The 16776-nt window shown below is 42.2% G+C and overlaps 1 protein-coding gene across 3 annotated transcripts in view; it reads left to right on the forward strand.

Annotated features, from left to right (window-relative positions):
• The window catches only part of DIAPH3 (diaphanous related formin 3), a 131813-nt gene that overhangs the window by 18296 nt on the left and 96741 nt on the right, over positions 1–16776 (forward strand). For all 3 annotated transcript variants that reach the window (XM_087895557.1, XM_087895558.1, XM_087895559.1), the window contains 8 exons: positions 788–918; positions 6115–6189; positions 6286–6355; positions 9146–9282; positions 10755–10860; positions 13469–13579; positions 13838–13956; positions 14796–14912. In XM_087895557.1, the coding sequence (XP_087751683.1) occupies positions 788–918; positions 6115–6189; positions 6286–6355; positions 9146–9282; positions 10755–10860; positions 13469–13579; positions 13838–13956; positions 14796–14912 (866 nt within the window). The remainder of the gene's footprint in view (positions 1–787; positions 919–6114; positions 6190–6285; positions 6356–9145; positions 9283–10754; positions 10861–13468; positions 13580–13837; positions 13957–14795; positions 14913–16776) is intronic.

The raw sequence follows: 16776 nt of genomic DNA on the forward strand, positions 1-16776 counted from the left end.
CTGGTATGATGAAGCTCGCAGGGGCGGCAGGACATGTGAGGGCAGTGGCGGCCAGCGTGAAGAACAGGGAGGGAAGTGCATGTGTCCCCCCTTTCCCCGTTCCAGCCTCACCTCCTCACCTCGTGTTGTTTGTGCGGCAAACAACCAGAGGAAATGGTGGGACCAGCTGCGCATGCATGTAAATAGTTGGTGGGGGGCTTATTTTTTGGGGGGGGGCTATTTTATCGCATGCGCTGAAAAGCCCAATTGGGCTTATTATATGGAGAGATCTTAGTTTCGGGGAAACACGATAATAATAGTAATAATAATAATACAGCCATACGACATAGGTAAATATCCATAGACATAAGACAGTGCTGTGGTAATTAGGTGTTCAGCAGAGTGATGGCACAAGATGACAAAAACTATCTGTTTTTGCATGCAGTGCCCAATAGCGATGTCCTGAGGGGAGAAGTTGAAATAAATTTTATATTTCATAAAAAAAAAAACTTCATATTCAGCATGTTTCATATTCAACATAGATCTCTGCATTTTGGAACAAAGAAGGTTCCAGATTGACTGGAACGCACAGTATGTGTTTTTTTAAATGCATGTGAACATTTATTTATATTTGTTTCATAACATGGCTGATTATGTATTTTGGGCCGAAATTATTTAATTGTTTTTTAAACTGTTTTTAACTTTTATATGCTATGTTTTATCTCGGCTGTACACCGCCCTGAGTCCCGCAGGAGAAGGGCGGTATAAAAATAAAATAAAATAAATAAATAAATAAATGTTCTTTCAGGGAAGCCTCAAGAATAGAAAGCAGATTTTGCCTCAGGAATTCATTTATGAATTAAAGTCTGGAACAGTGGATGAAAAACTTGTCAGCTGCCTAGAATCTCTTCGGGTATCACTAACTAGTAACCCTGTCAGGTAATGCAACACTTCAGCAAAACTTTCTAATAAAAATAAAAGCTGGTTTTTCATGAACATTGTGTTTATACATTGCAGCCGCCTTCCATTCAGCCTTTTATGGAAGTCAAAATATATAAGTTGTTATATTATTTGTGAAAATAATTCATTACCGACAATCATCGCTTGTTTTAATATGGCTCTCACAGGTATCCTGGATTACGTTTCTGACCGTTTGAATTTGAATTTACAAGCGGCACCAGTCACTTTTTAGAAGTGAAACCGCATATACAGATAGTCCTCGATTTATGACCACCGTTTAACACTGTTGTGAAGTGAGCTTTGCCCCATTTTGGGACCTTTCTTGCCACCGTTGTTAAGGGAATCACTGCGGTTGTTACATTAACAACACGGTTGCTAAGTGAATTTGGTTCCCCCCCGTTGACTTTGCTTGTCAGAAGGTCGCCAAAAGGGCTCACGTGACTTACAGTGCGACCGTCATAAATGTGAGTCAGTTGTGCCGAACATCTTAAATTTTGATCACGTGAACCACAGGGATGGCCGCGACCGTCGTAAGTGTGAAAAACGGCCATAAGCCTCTTTTTCACCGCCGTCGTAACTTCGAACGGTCGCTAAACGAACTGTTAAGTCGAGGACTACCTTTATAGAATTGAATTTGATTGAAATGCAGAGCCGTTGGCCAAGCCACATAGAGAAATACAGGCTTGGTAGCTTAATACATTTCCCTGCATTCTGGAAACTACCGTAGATTTTTTTTTTTTTTTTTTTTTTGTAACAAGCTAGAAAAGGTCTCATCAGGAGTTTATTACGGTGCTATTGATGTGCTTCATCTGGTTAAACATTCATTTCTTCTTGAATTAATCTCCATATCATTATGATCTTGTCAGGGGTCTCTGGCACTAAGATTAGAACTTGATTAAGTCAGTGGATATAGGATTTTTTTTTTTTTAATGGCAGTATCTGGATAATTTGCTTGCAGGGGTATATGAACACGAATACGACTGATTTACCCGTAGCCTACAGATTATTATTATTATTTTTTAAATGAAGAACATTTTAGTGGGAAGACCAAAAATAGGTTCTTAATAATAAGAAGAGGTCCGGGATTTTGGTATAGCTATGACCCGAGAAGTAGCGGGTCTACCCGGTACAAAAGTTAGAGCAAAGGTAGCATTTTCTATCTCAATATTTGCTGCGAAGAAATGTGATTTTTTTTTTTTTTTAGTTAATTTAAAATATTCTAAAGCATCCTAATCAAAATATACAGTATAAGTTCAGGCAATGCTGGGCTTACAACCTTTCATTTAGTGATCGTTCGAAGTTACAACCAGGGGTAGGTTCTAAATTTTTTTTCCTACTGGTTCTGTGGGAGTGGCTTATTTTGCGGGCGTGGTTTGATGGTCATGTGACAAACAATTCTTTAGGATTTAGCAGAGGTACTGGTCTACCAGGCTTTTAACTGCTTGCAGAGCTGTACTGGTCTACCCATTTGTTTTTGGAGGCAACGGTCTACCTATTTGTTTTTGGAGGCACCGGTCTACTGATTTGTTTTTGGAGCGCACTGGTCTACCACCACACTGCCTTTTACCACTGATCAGCTGTAGGGCGGCCCTTTGAAGTGCCGCGGCAAGAGTTTAAACAGTTTTTTGCCCCTCTGCCACCACCGAGAGCCTCAGAAACCGCTTTCAGGCAGCTTGGCCTCAATTGCCAATCTACCACCACTGAACGGTTTACAAGGAGCGGATGGGTTCTAGCTGATCAGTTGGGAGGTTTCTTGGCTTCTCAATTTAAAGCTACAGTGTCTTGTTTTTTTTTTTTCTCTCTCTCTCTCTCTTCTTTGTCCTTGTTCTTTGATTTTTTCCTTCTAGCCGATCAGCTGGGACTCGGGAGGCAGCGAATAGATTGGGGGCGGGGACAAGGAAGAGGTGGTATTTACCGGTTCTCTGAACTACTCAAAATTTCCACTACAGGTTTGCAAGAACCAGGGAGAACCGGTAGCAACCCACCACTGGTTACAACGATACTGAAAAAAGTGACTTATGACTGTTTTTCACTTTTATGACCATTGTAGCATCTCCCATGGTCATGTGACCACGATGCTTGGCAACTGATTCACATTTATGAATGGTTGCCGTGTCCCCGGGTCATATGATCCCCTTTTACGACCGTCTGACAAGCAAAGCCAATGGGGAAACCAGATTCACTTAACAACCGAGTTACTAATTTAAAAACTGCAGTGCTTCACTTAACATACGTGGCGAGAAAAATGGGGGCAAACTCGCTTAACAAATTTAGCCACATAAATTTTGGGCTCAGTTGTCGTAAATTGAGGATTACCTGTAATGCTGTTCTTAGTTTATAGTTTACAAAAGCAATAAAAATCAAGAAATAACCCTCAATCCCAGAATTGCAGCAGATGTCGCCAAGGTACTTGAAGAGAAATAATTGAAAATAATACTAATGTCCATCAAGTACTAACCATATAGATTCCACTTTGCTCACATACCTTTCCATGGGTTCAGTAATTGAAACTTCAAGTGGCTTTTTCCGGTCTGAAGCTCTTTAGTAGATTTGCTGTATTATCAAATAAGTTGATCCAATTTCTGACCCTATATAAAGTAGTTTCCCGTATCCCCGTTCTAGAATATATAAGCCTTTTTCCTGACAAATTGTGAGGACTTGAAAGTCAGACACGCATGTCATGCTAACAGTCCCTTTAAGGGTAAGTAAAACTATGCAATGCATGGCATGTGTATCCAAACGAATGGATGTTGGTAATGGCCTGTTGGTCTCTAATCTGTACACAACGGTGTGAGTTTGCGTTGTGTAAAACTGGGTGCAGTGTGCCTATACCGATTGGCGTTGTGTCACTTTTAATCCTCGGCAGGGAATGCTGCATGGGTGTGGCATGGGTGCAACTACAGCTTGTTAACCTAATCCACGTTTCCCTTATCCCGAAGGTGCTGTTTCGAGAGGCAACTGGACTTTCTTGTTTTTTTCTTTGAAGAGGTTTCGCTTCTCATCCGAGAAGCTTCTTCAGCTCTGAGAAGGACCCATCAGAAGCTGAAGAAGCTTCTCGGGTGAGAAGCGAAACCTCTTCAAAGAAAAAAAGCAAGAAAGTCCAGTTGCCTCCCTCCCGGAAAAGCAGCTTTGGGACAATCATGACCTGGATGACTGAGGCTCTCCATAGACTTTTCCCCTTTCCTTACTAAGAAGTGTGATGTAGTGAAAGTGTGATGTAGTGTGTTATGCAGGCTTTGGGATTTTTTTTTTTTTTTTGAAATACATGCTTTTGTTTTGAAAGGAAGAGAGATCATGGTTGGAGGGCATGAAACCTCGGGTGGGGGGGAACTCTGTCCCTCTCTTTGTAGAGGAGACGAGAGGAAAGGCTGAGAAGAGGCAGTGAAGAGTAAATTGTAGGAGTTGGGGAAAAGATTTACAAAGAGTAAGCTGTGATTAGTAGTGTTGTGGCCCACCATCAGATCTGGCAGCAGATTCTGACAGTGAGGAGGTTGGGGAGGAACATGGGCCAGTCCTGGAGTCTGGGGAAGGCTCTGATGAGGGCTCTGCGTCGGAGGCAGAGAGGGGGCCAGGGCCGTATGCCAGTTATCAGCTGCCTTCGGAGTCAGACATCAGTGAGGCAGATGAACAGCTGGAGCCTGTTCCCAGTGTGCACATGCACAGAGTTGCCAGACGAAGGGAACAGCTAAAGAACAAGGGGCGACTCAGGAGTAAGGCCATAGGTGGACAGTGAATGGCCCCTCCCAGAGGGAATAAAAGAGGAACGAAAGGGGAGTGGAATTTGCAGGAGACAATTAGTTCATTCCTGCATTCTTGCCAAATATTGCGGTGTCTGAAAGTTATTGTTCTGGCCTTAAGCCTGATAAAGGTCGGTAATTGTGAACTACCTTGAAAGACTGTGGGAGGAGAAAGCCTTTGCTGGAGAGGAATTCACTGTAAATCAAATAAAAGGGTTTTTTGTCGGGACAAGGATTCGGCTTCATGCTGCTGGGGAAGCCTGTGTCAGAACAATTAACCTCTCCGACTAGGAGAGCATGCTAGAATCAACTTTTAACCTTCCAGTGTTTTGCAAGCTATGATAGAAGAGAAACCAATTAAGGAAAGGAAAGTACTTTCTTTCCTGATCAGGAATGAAAGCGGGGGGTCTCCAGAAAGAAATCCTGTGTAACAGGCCGTCCTCGACTTCTCTAACAGTTCATTTAGTGACCGTCCAAAGCTACAACGGCACTGAAAAGAGGGACTGACGACCGTTTTTCGCAGTTGCGACTTTTCCAGCATCCCCACGATCATGTGGTCCAAATTCAGATGCGTGGCAACCGGTTCGTACTTATGACCGTTGCTGTTTCCCGAGGTCAGAGGATCCGGTTTTGCGACCTTGTGACATGCAGAGTCAATGGGGAAGCCAAATTCACTTTACAACCGGGTTACTAACTGATCAACTGCAGTGTTTCACTTTAAAACGGAGGCAAGCAAAGTCGTACAACGGGGCAAACCTCACCTAACAAATTTCTGACTTAGCAACATAAATTTGGGGCTCAATTGTGGTCGTAACTCGAAGACTACCAGTACGTAGCATTAAAATATGGAATTACAGAGACATTTCACCTTCATTGTATGCATGTCTGTAAAAAATCTTGTTAACATGCAGATCTAACTTCCTACTCTTTGAGAGAAGAAAACCTTCTCACTATCTTTTTTTTTTTTTTTTTTGGAACTGGGGAGAAGTTCACAAAAGTCGTAAAACGGGGCAAAACTCACTTAACAAATGTCTCCGTGAACAACAGAAATTTTGGGCTCAATTATGGTCGCTAGTCGAGGACTACCTGTATTTTAAAAAGTGCCATTGTTAAATAATATATACTGAATATATGAATATATGTTGCTTCTGATATATCTTCTGTTATGCAATATGATAATAAACAAGAAGGCAGACAAAGAGAAAATGGATGGTTTTTTTTATAAAGATGTATATTATATTATCATGGATATCGTATCCATCTCCAAAATCCCCATTGCCACATTGATTTCCTTTTTCTATAGTCCACCGAAACTAAACGAAACTAGAATTTAGACACTGATTATCATGTTGCATGTATGTGGTTATTGGCTTGGATCCATTTATTATCAATGCCAGAGATTAATATAGAATTTTTTTTTTTATTTTTTTTTTTGCAGTTGGGTTGAGAACTTTGGACGCGAAGGACTCGGCTTATTATTGGACCTCTTGGAAAGACTGGTTGAAACCAAACAGTAAGTTTCCTAACAAGTCTCTAATTCTGAGAAAGAGTGGATGGACGGTAACCATTCATGATATAATTTTGGCGTCTTTTATCTTCTTGCGTTCAGACAGGACAAGTTTCTAAAGAAGATACAGCACAAGATAATTCAGTGCTTAAAAGCTTTTATGAATAACAAGGTCAGTACGCTCATTTTGCTTAATTGTTTGAAGTTGAAAGGCTTACAGCAGGAATTGTCAAACTCAATTTCATTGAGGGCCGCATCAAGGCTGTGGCTGATCTCGCAGGGTCCGATGGGTGTGGCCGACTGGGTGGGTGTGGCCATCTTGATGCCACTCACTGGGCATGTCCGACTGGGTGGGCGTGACGCCACTCTCCAAATTGCTGACCTGATGTTCCCTCTTCACACTGGGTAGACCGGGCCGAAGTGACGCAGGCCGCTCCCATACATTTTCCAGGATGGCCCCGTGGGCTGAATCTGACCACATCGTGGGCCGTATCCGGCCCACGGGCCTTGTGTTTGACACCGTACACATACAAGCAATGCTTGGCTTGCAACAGTTTGTTTAGTGACCGTTCGAAGTTACAACGGTACTGAAAAAAGCGACATGACCGTTTTCCACATTTACGGCCCGCTGCACCATCTCCATGGAGAGAAAGTCCAGTCACTTTGAAAAGTCACGAAAGAAATGGTTGCCTATGGAGATTCTCAATCATCCAGATCATGGTTGTCCCAAAGGTGCTTTTTTTCAAGAGGCAACTGGACTTTCTGGTTTTTCTTTTGAAGATGTTTCGCTTCCCATCCAAGAAGCTTCTTCAGCTTTGACTGGTTGGTGGTGGGGAATGGAAGGATTTATACTCCTTGCAGACAGCTGGTCATTTGCATCCTTTTAGAGAGAGGTTGAGGCCATTTGGAGGTTTATCTTGTGTGTTGTGGCCCGTCAACGGTTTGTGCAGTTAGTAGCTGATTCCGACAGCGAGGAGGCTGGTGTGGTGCTGCGCTAGCAGCCTGTGCAACTGGCACTCGAGTCAGACAATGAGGAGGCTGGAGAAGATGTGATGCCAGAGGCAGGGATTCAGCCAGCGCCTTCAGAACCTCCAGAAGCTCCCTTAAGTGAAGAGGATGAAGAGGAGGAGCCTCTTCTCAATGCATGGGCGCGCAGAGCTGCCAAAAGGCAGGGGTGGCTCCTCAGGAGGAGGTCTCCTCGAGAGTAAGGCTTGGGGCTAATTGGCCACTCCCTTAGCCTATTTAAGAAGGAACGCCGACTGAAGCAATTTGCAGGAAACAACTCCGTTCACATACCTTCGTGTCTTGTTTTGCTTATCTTATCAGCTTCCTGCAAATTGCTTCTGGGCATTCTACCAACCACAGGAAGCTTTCAGTATTATTCTTTGAATTGTTGGTGGCTGTTAATGCAGGTAATTAACAGCCGTTGTTGTAAAAAAAAAACTGGTTTATTTAGTAAACTAAGGTTTGAACGCACTTTGTGTGTGCTGCGTTCTTTGGGGTCTGTACCTGGGGCAGAACACTGTGTCTTCAGGGTCACCTGAGGTGTGCAAATGGGTGTGGATCCTTCTTGGAACTGTTGAAAGGCCTGTGTTGTAGATTGGAGATAGATGATGTCGTATCCCTCCCCCTCTGTTGACAGAGGGCTGCTCAATTTTGACATAGATGGCCTCTTTAAGGGTGACCCTGAGGACACAGATAAACCTCCAAGTGGCCTCAACGACTCTCTAAAAGGATGCAGATGACCAGCTATCTGCAAGGAGTATTAATCCTTCCATTCCCCACCATAGTTATAGTTATAGTTTATTATATTTATATACCGCCCCCTCTCCCGAGGGACTCGGGGCGGTGAACAGCCAGCAAATAAAATACACAGATACAAAATTTAAAACAATATTAAAATCCAATTAAATCAATTTGGCCCATAGTTAAAAACCCTATATTAAAACCCCTAATTTTTTTTAAACAATTCTTTTTAAAAAGAGTAGGTCAGGCCAGCCCGGCTTGATGAAACAAAAACATCTTTAGGGCAGTTCGGAAAGCACGAAGGTCAGGGATCCGCCGTATCTCTGGGGGCAACACGTTCCAGAGGGTAGGTGCCCCCACAGAGAATGCTCTCCCCCTGGAGGCCGCCAGCCGGCATTATCTGGTCGACGGCACCCTGAGGAGGCCCTCTCTGTGGGAGCGTACTGGTCGGTGGGAGGCTACCGGTGGCAGAAGACGGTCTTGTAAGTACCCGGGTTCTAAGCCATTCACTCAGAAGTGAGGAAGCTTCTTGGATGAGAAGCGAATCGTCTTCAAAGAAAAACCAGAAAGTCCAGTGACCTCTTGAAAAAGCACCTGTGGGAAAGAGGTGGTTTTAAGACAAGGACTGCCCGTACAGCAGTGATGAGTTTCAAATTTTTTTACTACTGGTTCTGTGGGTGTGGCTTGGTGGGCGTGGCTTGGGCATGGCAGGGGAAGGATACTGTAAAATCTCCATTCCCACCCCACTCCAGGGGAAGGTTACTGCAAAATCCCCATTTCCTCCCAATCAGCGGGGACTTGGGAGGCAGAGTATAGAAGGGGGCAGGGCCAGTCAGAATTTTTACTACCGGTTCTCCGAACTACCCCAAATTTCCGCTACCGGTTCTCCAGAACTGGTCAGAACCTGCTGAAACCCACCTCTGCTGTACAGTATATATGTTATGAGTTAACAGCATAACAGAAGTGAGTTGTAAAAACAATATATATGCAAGTGAGAGGAGAAGGAAGAAAACACATTAAATGAAAAGAAAAAGCATTTAAGCAACCTCAATTTGACCTCTTGTGGAAGCACCCGTTGAAGCTCTTCATAATTTTGCAGGATTTCATATATTTTCTTGAGACGTATATGAAAACATGGCAACTAACTGTCTGCATCTATGCACCTTGTTAACCATCCCCTTCTGCTTCCTGCTAATTTTTATTCCTTGACTTTCAGTACGGTTTGGAGAGAATAATGAGCGAAGAAAGAAGTTTTTCTTTACTGGCCAAAACCATTGATCCCAAACACATCAACATGATGACTGATGCAGTTAAACTTCTGTCTGCGATATGCATCATTGGAGAGGAAAACATGTAAGTGTAACATTGCCGACGTGGGTAGCCAATTAATGTAGAACAATTTTTTTTTTAAAGGAATTGAATCATGGCTTTTCATTGGAAACAAATGGCGTTAAACAGAAAAGGCTGCAATTGATTGAAAGAACCAGCAGTTCTGAAAGTAACAATAAACCCAGCAACACGGCGGACTATATTTGGATTATCTGTGTAACCTTCAGGAGAGGCTTTGTAAATATTCTCTGCTTCCGGATGGGTTTGGGGAAGAATTCCAAGGCCACAGAAATATCTCTACCCACTTCTAGTTTTGGGTTGTCTAGGCTTTAAGGGGTTGGTCTCAAAATAGAGGTGATGTTTTTCGACAGATGCTTTGCTTTGTGATCTAGTGAGGATTTCCCAACAGAAGTGTTCCAGGGTGGGAATTTCCCTGAAGGTGAACTCCATTGGGAATGGTTGGTGATTGGAGGTTTCTGGGAAATAGTGCTTGATGATTTATTGCAAGCCCCTTGAAATAGATGTATTTAAGGTGTGAGACTGAAGTATGTGTGTCTGTTTAGTTTAATAATAGGCCTTCCTTCCTTCCTTCCTTCCTTCCTTCCTTCCTTCCTTCCTTCCTTCCTTCCTTCCTTCCTTCCTTCCCTTTTTCCTTCCCTCCCTCCCTCTCTCCCTTCCATCTCACATTCCTTCCTTCCCTTTTTGTTCCCTTTTTCCTTCCTTCCTCCCTCCCTCCCACCCTCCCTTCCATCAACTCTCCTTCCTTCCTTCCTTCCTTCCTTCCTTCCTTCCTTCCTTCCTTCCTTCCCTTTTTCCTTCCCTCCCTCCCTCTCTCCCTTCCATCTCACATCCCTTCCTTCCCTTTTTTGTTCCCTTTTTCCTTCCTTCCTCCCTCCCTCCCACCCTCCCTTCCATCAACTCTCCTTCCTTCCTTCCTTCCTTCCTTCCTTCCTTCCTTCCTTCCTTCCTTCCTTCCTTCCTTCCTTCCTTCCTTCCTTCCTTCCTTCCTTCTTTTTTTCCTTCCCTTTTTCCTTCCCTCCCTCCCTCTCTCCCTTCCATCTCACATCCCTTCCTTCCCTGTTTTGTTCCATTTTTCCTTCCTTCCTCCCCCCATCCTCTCTTCTTTCCTCCCACCCTCCCTCCCTTCCATCTCACCTCCCTTTCTTCCCTTTTTTGTTCCTTCCCTTTTTCCTTCCTTCCTCCCTCCCTCCCTTCTTCCCTCCCTCCCTTCCCGTTTTTGTTCCTTCCTCCCTCCCTCCCTCCCTCCCTTCTTTCCTCCCTTCCTTCTATCTCACATCCGTTCCTTCCCTTTTTTGTTCCATCCCTGTTTCCTTCCTTCCTTCCTCCCTCCCTCCCTCCCTTCTTTCCTTCCTTCTTTCCCCCCTCCCTCCCTCCGTCCTTTCCTCCCTCCCTTCCTTCCATCTCACATCCTTTCCTTCCCTTTTTTGTTCCTTCCCTTCTTCCTCCCTCCCTCCCTTCTTTCCTTCCTTCCATAGCCTGGAAAAAATATTGAAAGCCTTGACCACAGAAGCCGAAGAGAGAGGTATTGACCGATTTGGCCCCATTCTGATGGGTCTCGAGGAAAATTCAGTCCACCTGCAAGTAAGTAATGTTTTTTGGTGGTGTTTTAAAACCAGTAAATGTAACTAATGCAGTAAGCATACTTGAAGAAAAAGAGAATTCCGGGACAATTATTCAACCTTGGATGCAACTAGATAATGCTCATTCATTAAATTGACTATTACACTTAGAATTTGGGAATAGTCTCTCCTATGCCGCCTCTGTAGTTAAACATTTGCCAGGTTAGGGGAAAAAAAATCAACTGCATAGATACTTACAGTTATATAATATCGGCGATCAACCAACTGACCAACATGGACCGACAACCTGACCAACCAACACATTGAGATTTAAACAGTTACACTATCACGATTTGGGAATTTGTGTTCCTTTTTTTTTTTTTTCTTTATGAAAGGTGCCGTTAATTGCTTTTTCTTTTTCAGCAGAGGAGATTTATTAAATCACTTTAACCAGGGGTGAAATGCTCCCGGTTCAGACCGGATCGGATGATCCGGTAGCGATTGTGGCAGGTGGTTCAGAGCACCAGTAGCGATGGCGGCGCAAGGCTCCGCCCATCCACCCGCGTGTCGTTACTTCCTGCTTTTAAAAGGTTTAAAAAAAAGGCTCTTGACGATCTCAGCTGTGGCGCGCGATCATCAGAGCCTTTTTAAAAACCTTTTAAAAGCATTTTTTTAAACAAAAAATGTTTAAAAAATGTTTAAAAAATGTTTTAAAAATGTAAAAAATGTTTTTAAAAAGTAAAAAAAAAAGTTGGCCACACCCACCCAGTCACATTACCCCCTACCACCACACACCAAGCCACGCCCACAGAACCGGTAGTAACAAATTTTACATTTCACCATTGACTTTAACCTAGACATACCTTTCCAAAACGTACTAGCTTTCTATGTCATCTAGAAGAAGGGACCCCAATCCTTAGGCCGTGAACCGGTACCGGGCCATGAGCTGTTAGGAACCGGTCTGCACAAGTGAGCAAAATTTCATTTGAGAAATGCGCAGGATCTGGGTAGTGCACAAAACCACTACACAAACACACACACACACTCCCCGTCCTGGAACAATTGTTTACCAGAGAACCAATCCCTGGTGCCCAAAAAATTAAGTCTGACTTCGAAAGACTTAACCTAAAGGAAATATAATAGCAACATCAGGTTATCTTCGAGACCGCCTTCTGCTGCATAGCTCCCAGCGACCGGTAAGATCCCACAGAGTTGGTCTCCTCCGGGTCCTGTCAGCTAAACAATGATGGATGGCGGGCCCGCGGGGAAGGGCCTTCTCTGTGGCTGCCCCAGCTCTCTGGAACCAATTACCTCCTGAGGTCCGGACCATCCCCACCATATTGGCCTTCCGAAAAGCGGTGAAGACTTTCCGGCAGGCCTGGGGCCGTTGATCTCGCTCTTGTGATCTGGCGAGATCCGGCCATGAATGGTGTGAATGAGTTTTTCATGTTTTTCATGTTTTTAATTTTTCAATGTCTTTTTATAATGATTGTTTAAATGTATTATGAGCCGCCCTGAGTTTTCGGAGAGGGGCGGCATATAAATTTAATTAATTAAATTAAATTAAATTAAATCACACTTCGATTTTAACCCCTAAAGTTCTTTTAATTGTAATGCCAGAGGCATCTTCTGTTGTTTTAAACACCATATGTTGTTTTAAATAGAGAATAATGCACTGGAAATCGTGTTTATCCAGTATTTGTAAAACCTAACCTCCGTTAAAAGTCTGTAAAGATTCTCAGTCATCCAGGTCATGGGTGTCCCAAAGGTGCTTTTTTCAGGAGGCAACTGGACTTCCTTGTTTTTTTTTCTTTCTTTTGAAGATGTTTCGCTTCCCATCCAAGAAGCTTCTTCAACTCTGACAGGATAGTGGGGAATGGAAGTGCTTCAACGACCCTCTAAAAGGATGCAAATGACCAGCTGTCTGCAAGGAATGCAAATCCTTCCATTCCCCACTGTCCTGTCAGAACTGAAGAAGCTTTTTGGATGAGAAGTGAAACGTCTTAAAACAAAAAACAAAAAACAAGAGAATCCAGTTGCGTCTTGGAGAAAAAAAAAAGCACTTTTGGGACACACTCCATTAAATCCCCAAAATAAAAATTAAAGTGTTCATTATCACTTCTAAAGTTGATGATTGTTTTTTGGCAGAAAAAACAATGGAAACATTTAATAATCCCCTGAAATGATATAGCTGTTCTCTTTTGAATAACATTATTTTACATTTAACACATTTGTTCATGACATAACAATTTCATAATGTTCATAGCAATAAAATAATAAGTTACTGTTGGCTATGCCAGAGGTGTCTGTTTTCTCTGGATGATTCATACTGAGGGCATATTATGAAGACAACAACCATAAAAGCACATTGGTTAGAATGCAACATTTCAGGCTATATACTGCCGACTGCCAGCAGTTCAATCCTGACTGGCTCAAGGTTGACTCAGCGTTCCATCCTTCCAAGGTCGGTAAAATGAGGACTCGGATTGTTGGGGGCAAGATGCTGACTCTGTAAACCGCTTAGAGAGGGCTGTAAGGCACTGTGAAGCGGTATATAAATCTAAGTGCTAGTGCTACAAATCAATGAAGGCCAGCTAAATCCTGCAGATTAAAGTTTTTGCATTTTGTAGATAGCCTGTATGCAGTTCATCAATGCCTTGGTTACAACTCCTGACGATTTGGACTTCAGACTCCACATTCGGAATGAATTTATGCGTTGTGGATTAAAAGAGCGACTGCCGGTAAGTATGTGTACACCTGAATTAATATTTAAATTAAAAAGATTCTAATGAGAAGACGTGTGAAATGCTTTGTAGACTTATTTGTTTTTTTATTAAGACAGAGCAAACTGCCTCCTGTAAAAATTGTTTCGCAAAGTACATATTTGAATAGCGTAAATCTCCCAAATTATTAGCTTTGGATACATGCGTTTTGTTCAAAATAACTCATTTTAAGAGGCAGTTACTAATTACAATACTGTTGATGCTTTCCCACCGCAGCTGCTGAGATGCATAAAGAATGAAGCTTTGGATATCCAGCTGAAAGTATTCAGTGAACACAAAGAGGAAGATATGATTGAATTTTATCACCGCTTAGATGACATCAGATCAGAATTCGAATATCCTTTAAAGAACCAAAAAATGGGAATTTTGCAATCAATTAAACCAGACTTTGTAGCCAGCATCCAAATTGTGATGTTGTTGTTTGATTCTTAGTTGACTCAATTTATATGGTAAAACTAAACTTTGGCAATTCTCGTCTGGTGATAGTTAAAGTTTGGGATCCTGGATAAAATGTAAGAATTGCTATGTTGTTCTGGAACAAAATTGGTTGTGGCAGATGACTCATTTTGTAGTCAAAAACATACCGTACTTTTCGCAGTATAAGACGCACTTCCCCCCCCTCCCCTCCAAAAGAGGGTGGAAATGTTGGTGCGTCTTACAGACCGAATGCAGCCATTTTTGGCCTCCCGAAACCCTGCCCCGCGTGTCCCGTTTTTGCCAAAAACACAACGCGTGGGGGGTTTGGGAGGCAAAAAATGGGACTGTGTTTTCCAAAAACGGGGGATGTTTTTGCCTTCCCCAGCCCCCAGGAGCACTCTGCAGGCCTCCCAAGCCCTCTACAGGTCCCGTATTTGGCAAAAACGGGACACACGGGGCAGGGTTTCGGGAGGCCAAAAATGGCTGCATTCAGTGTGTAAGACGCACCAACATTTTTGTGAAAAACAGGCCCAGGAAGGCAAAAACTTTTTTTTCCTTGTTTACCTCTTCAAAATCCTGGTGCGTCTTATATTCCGGTGCATCTTATAGTCCGAAAAATACGGTAAATCAGTTTTCCTCACCGATTGAATTTTAAAAATTTTACATAATTTCAGCAAAAATCTAAATAGGTCTTGAAAAGAAGAAGATATCTACAACTCGCAAACCATTTGAAATATTCTATCCTTAATTTGTTCACTGATGCAAATGATGTTTTTAATTTAGTGTGGAATACCGTTAAGGATACAAGCGCAGAAAACTATTTCCTTTCTATACTGCAACACCTCTTGCTGATACGAAACGATAATTTTATACGGTAAGGAAACAATTGTACAGTACAAAATATTTGCTGAAGCTCCTATCTGGATATTTGTTACGAAGTAACAAACATCATGCAACCTGTTGCAGATTTTATTATTTTATTATTTTTTTATTTCGGTGTCTTAGTTTTATAGAAGACCTTCAAATAAATCTGAATTTAGAAGTAACATCTGTCAAGCCAGATGGGACAGACCAAGAAGGCCAGCCTAATTTGAGAGAAAAATTCTGATTCTTTAAGAGTTGACACGTTCCTAAAAAAAACTTGTAGCTCCTCAAAATATAAAAATAGATCTTCAACTGTTACCTTTGTTCAGTGGAGTCAGAAGAAAGATGTGGGTGCCCTGTGTATGTGCCCTCTGGATTTAACATTTGTATTTTTGGCCTCAAAAATGAAATCGCGAGAGTGGAAAAATTTACCAGATAAAGGCTGCCTTGATAATGCACAATAATGAGCTGCTTTTTCATAATTTGGGCTTGGTAATAAATAAATAGTTATGATCAGTGGTGAAATGTAAAATTTGTTACTACTGGTTCTGTGGGCGTGGCTTGGTGGGGGGTAATGTGACTGGGTGGGCGTGGCCAACTTTTTTTTAACTTTTTTTATTGAAAAGTTTTACAAAAAAAAATACAAAAATTTTCTCCCCCCCATGTTCCCCCCATCCTTTCCCCCCCTCATCCCCCCCTCCCACCCAGACTTCCCAGAGCAAAATACAAGGTATTTCATTTAATCAATCATAAATTAGATTAATCTACTTATCCTCAAAGTACTAACTCCCCCCCTGAAACCTTAACTCCACTATGGATAACCTAATACTTCTAATACTAACATTCATTCATAAGCTATTTCATATTTTCTTGTCTGATACTTATTTTGAATATAATCAATCCATCTTCTCCATTCCGATACGTATCTTTCTTGCGTGTGGTCCTTCAAGTACGCTGAGATTTTCGCCATTTCTGCTAGGTTTGTTACTTTCAATATCCACTCTTCAATAGTAGGCAAAGAGTCCTTTTTCCAATATTGAGCTACCAACAGCCTAGCTGCTGATATTAAGTTCAAAGTCAATTTAGTCTCTGATACTGTGCAGTCCGTAGTTATGCCCAATAGAAACAATTGAGGAGTAAATTTCAACCTTCTTTTCAAATTTTTATCCACCAAATTTTTATCCAAAATGTCTTGATTTTCTTACAGGTCCACCATATATGATAATAGGTTGCATCATTACATTCACATCTCCAACATTTAGCTTGCAAATTCGAGTACATACATGATAATTTTTTAGGATCTAAGTGCCATATATAAACCTCTTCGGCTGAAGAGGTTTTAGAAAAAATGCTTCTAAAAGTTAAAAAAAAATCCTCTGAAGATCACACGGCTCAGCTGGGCATGCGGGGGGGGGAGGGATTTTTTTGCTACTGGTTATCCGAACCACCCGCTGCCATTGTTACCGGATCGGGCGATCTGGTCCGAACTGGGAGCATTTCACCCTTGGATATGATAATACAAAGCGATGGTTTTGAGAAAGATTTTTGTGGTGGAATCAAACTGATTTTCTGGAAATAGCCTCTTCTGCTTTTATGCAAATTACACGGGTAGGAAGTTTGAATAAAAAAAGTGACTTTTTTTTTCCGAGTAGGTGTTATGATAGGTGAGTACTGCAAAGTGCTGCCGTTTGATTAGTGACATCTAACTTTATTCCACCTTCTTGAATAAAAATCTTACTGAGGGAGTGGGGGAGGTGTCGTCTTTGGGCCAGTTATTCTCTCAATTTTCCTTGCAAGATCACATCATTATGGAATAACATTGTAAGAGAATCCTGCCTAGGCCACTTTTCGTTCACAGAAAAAAAAGCAGTTGT

Source organism: Pantherophis guttatus, chromosome 5, assembly GCF_059756535.1.
Source record: "Pantherophis guttatus breed Tessera chromosome 5, ASM5975653v1, whole genome shotgun sequence".
NCBI lineage: Eukaryota > Metazoa > Chordata > Lepidosauria > Squamata > Colubridae > Pantherophis > Pantherophis guttatus.